The sequence below is a fragment of the Solanum tuberosum genome, unplaced genomic scaffold (genome assembly GCF_000226075.1).
Source record: "Solanum tuberosum cultivar DM 1-3 516 R44 unplaced genomic scaffold, SolTub_3.0 scf00683, whole genome shotgun sequence".
NCBI lineage: Eukaryota > Viridiplantae > Streptophyta > Magnoliopsida > Solanales > Solanaceae > Solanum > Solanum tuberosum.
Genome location: NW_006239602.1, coordinates 102318 through 105260, shown reverse-complemented (window position 1 = coordinate 105260; position 2943 = coordinate 102318). Strand labels below are relative to the sequence as shown.

General features: G+C 34.3%; 1 protein-coding gene and 1 long non-coding RNA gene across 2 annotated transcripts; both read right to left on the bottom strand.

Annotated features, from left to right (window-relative positions):
* Positions 1-1215: 1215 nt before the first annotated feature.
* On the bottom strand, positions 1216-2937 carry LOC102591336 (uncharacterized). The gene is made up of 7 exons (XM_006366825.2): positions 2714-2937; positions 2426-2629; positions 2249-2338; positions 2054-2158; positions 1547-1966; positions 1346-1414; positions 1216-1293 (listed from the first exon to the last, which is right to left on the bottom strand). Exons 1-7 carry the CDS (start codon positions 2915-2917, stop codon positions 1216-1218), a joined length of 1170 nt encoding a protein of 389 aa, XP_006366887.2. The 5' UTR covers positions 2918-2937.
* On the bottom strand, positions 1345-1552 carry LOC107058881 (uncharacterized). Its single transcript, XR_001472389.1, has 2 exons — positions 1503-1552; positions 1345-1414 (listed from the first exon to the last, which is right to left on the bottom strand). It is a non-coding gene; the product is annotated as an uncharacterized lncRNA (long non-coding RNA).
* Positions 2938-2943: the final 6 nt, after the last annotated feature.

Below are 2943 nucleotides of genomic sequence, written 5' to 3'. Positions count from 1 at the left end.
AATAAAACAGTAAAGCAAAGGAATAAGGATGGACAAATTTCAAAAGTTGAAGCACAAAAACAATGGAATGTTGTTTTGTAGGCTTCAACGACTACTGGAAATCATCCCCCCACAAGCAGCGGACACAAATCATGGGCAGATATAGTAGAAGATTGCAACAGTTGGGATATACGGTCAAACACACTAAAAAAGGATCAGTTTGGGGAATGGATAAAAGCAGAGAATCATTTGGCTTCCGCAGATTATCAAAGACATGAAGAAGTACATAGTACTGAAGGGCATAATCTGATGAAGAATAAAAATTCCAAGTTAATTGAGGAGAAAAGAGATGTATGAACTGGAAAAAGATTGATACACATACAAGGAGTTGACTCGACTAATACACACATGGGTATAAAGAAAGATATTGCCCATATATTATGTCAAAATGAATGCAAAGAAACGGCATGTCTTAAGGAAAATTAGGAGGAGTCCTTGCACAAAAAAGAATCAAACCAATTGTAGCATATATATGGAGATAGTACCTTATGAAACAGAAGGGGGATCTTCTGTTACTAATAAGACCCAAATTTTGGATATTGATTAGGGGGAGGAGGATAAGTGCTCAAAACTACCACTTGATAAGATGCTGCCCAGATGAATACAAAGGACCTTACAAAAAATATTAACCAGGGTATCATAATCGCTAATCAAATCGAAGGTCATAAAGGAATCAATACCATACAAGCTGGAACAAAAGATCAGGTATGTATTTCTGCTTTTGAGGCTTATTCTGAGTGCTTATCTCAGTCATTAGCATTTGAACATTGTAATGAAAATAATAAGTTTAAGAAACTAAGGAATGACAATCAGAATTAAGGGAAAAAAATGATAAACTGGAAACAATGCATCTTCACTCTCCAAGTATGATTTTCTTAAGTGAAACAAAAAACAGAGAAAGCACGGTTAAGAGGGTACAAAGACAAGTAAATATGGTGTACGCTATAACTGTGGAGCCGATGGGATTATCAGGAGGTATAGCTTTATTTTGGAATGATACTATCCAGGCATGTGAATCACATTCTTCTCCTTTTTATATCGCAACTTTGATACAAGATGGCTTAGCTGATTCCAAATGTTGGTGTATATTTGTGTATCTAAGTACAAATAGAGTCACTCGTATATATGAGATGCAAGAATTAGTGAAAAAATGCATAGATTGGGGTGCTTTGTGGGTCATAAAGTGTATACACTGTTGATGTTGCAATCAATTGCTTGCATTTCACATAAGTCAGGTACCAATACTTTATCAAGCTATTGTAGTATAATTACGCAAAGATATAATCAAAACAAAGCTACAACTCACCTTTTTCGGGTCAACAACTGAAACGGGCGATAATGATTGTTGGCGATCTTCAATAGATTTATTAGAAACCTATCACAAAAGAGACAAACTATTAAATTTAAAAAAACCAAATAGCAATACTTTCTAAAATGAATATTTTGTGAACACATTTATTTACCTGCTCATTACTAAATGATTTTCTATTTGAGCCAAGAGTAATACCCAAGAATCTACATATGCTAGTATCCCTGCTTTTACTTTATCATCTATTTTTTCTTCCATACTCATATTTGCTTCAGATAATTTTTTCTTCATCATTTCCATATCTTCCTCTGCTTTCGATAACTTCTTATCCATCACTTCAATTTCTTCTTTCGCTTCAAATAACTTTTCCTCCATCTCAATTTTCAGAGTAGAGGTTACTTTTTGAACTTCTATCTCAACTCTTTTATCAAAATCTCTTTGCTCATTTTGGGATCGCTTGTATAACGGGCCATAAACAAAACTTGGAGCTGCTCCTTTTCCTAGAGTTCGGACATTTCCATGAGTGTCTGGCCCCATTACTTGTGAGTACACATCATTTGGAGCACTTCCAGGTACATTTAACTCAGGGTATACCTCAGCAAGATCATTCATTTCTTTCTTTATAAAAGAAAAATAAAGCAAGATATAGTTGATAAAATATTGATGGAATAAAGTATTGTACATTTATAAAGAATGAGAATTTACCATAACTTCACTAGCTTTTTCATTTATTGGTTCATTGTTCTTTTTTGTATGTGTTTTTTTGAACACATCGATACGAGTTGGTTTTACACCCTTCTCCTTTGTCATCTGTTTGAATTGTAAGAGATTGAAACAGAAATATTTTAAAAACGTGCATTAGTATATAATTGTAGAAAGTAAATAATGATTATGTTATACATTATCTATAATTTGAGAATAACTCTTTCTTCCTGATGTGTGTGGCATAGTCAACTTCATCCGACTTTCTTTGTTCCTCTCACTCTTTTTCTGAAAAAAGTTAGATATAACTCTACCCATTAGAGAATAGTCTAAACTCCATGTCATATCAGAAGATGATTGATGATGAGAGAATACCTTTGCATCAGTTGAGCTCCAATAATGTACTAGTGCACGCCATTGATCTTCTTCAACCCTATCTGGACGATTAGCTAAGCGTTCAACATCATTGGTGTATGAGTCATAACCACTGCTTTTTGCTTCATGCTTCCATTCTCTCCATTTAGATCCAACTGACATCATCAAAATACGCTTCATATCCTCAGTTGCATCAGTATTTTCCTACAAGCATCAATATATAACATATTTATATTAGAATATTACAAAATAATAAATATCTTAATATTTTTTTCTTTTTCTAGGAACCTTTATATCTGTCCATATCTTGTTCTTGTAGAGATCAGGCAGAAGCCTCCAATCTTTATGATTTAATGGAGCTAAAATGCCATTTCGTGCTAAGACGCCAAGTTTTGAACTCAATCTACATCCTTCTGGCCGAATAGGTTGCCCAAGATCATTCAACTCAACGTGTAAAATGCCACCATCTTTTCCCCATCCCGAGTGCATCATAGTGGGACCCCTAGATCGCTTAGACT

Excerpts from the sequence above, each read along its gene's own strand:
- LOC102591336 (XM_006366825.2), bottom strand. The coding sequence starts at position 2,917 with ATGATGCACTCGGGATGGGGAAAAGATGGTGGCATTTTACACGTTGAG. Across the intron at positions 2,630-2,713 it reads AGATATGGACAGATATAAAG|GAAAATACTGATGCAACTGA; the intron begins GTTCCTAGAAAA and ends TGATGCTTGTAG. Across the intron at positions 2,159-2,248 it reads ATTCTCAAATTATAGATAAT|ATGACAAAGGAGAAGGGTGT; the intron begins GTATAACATAAT and ends CAATTCAAACAG.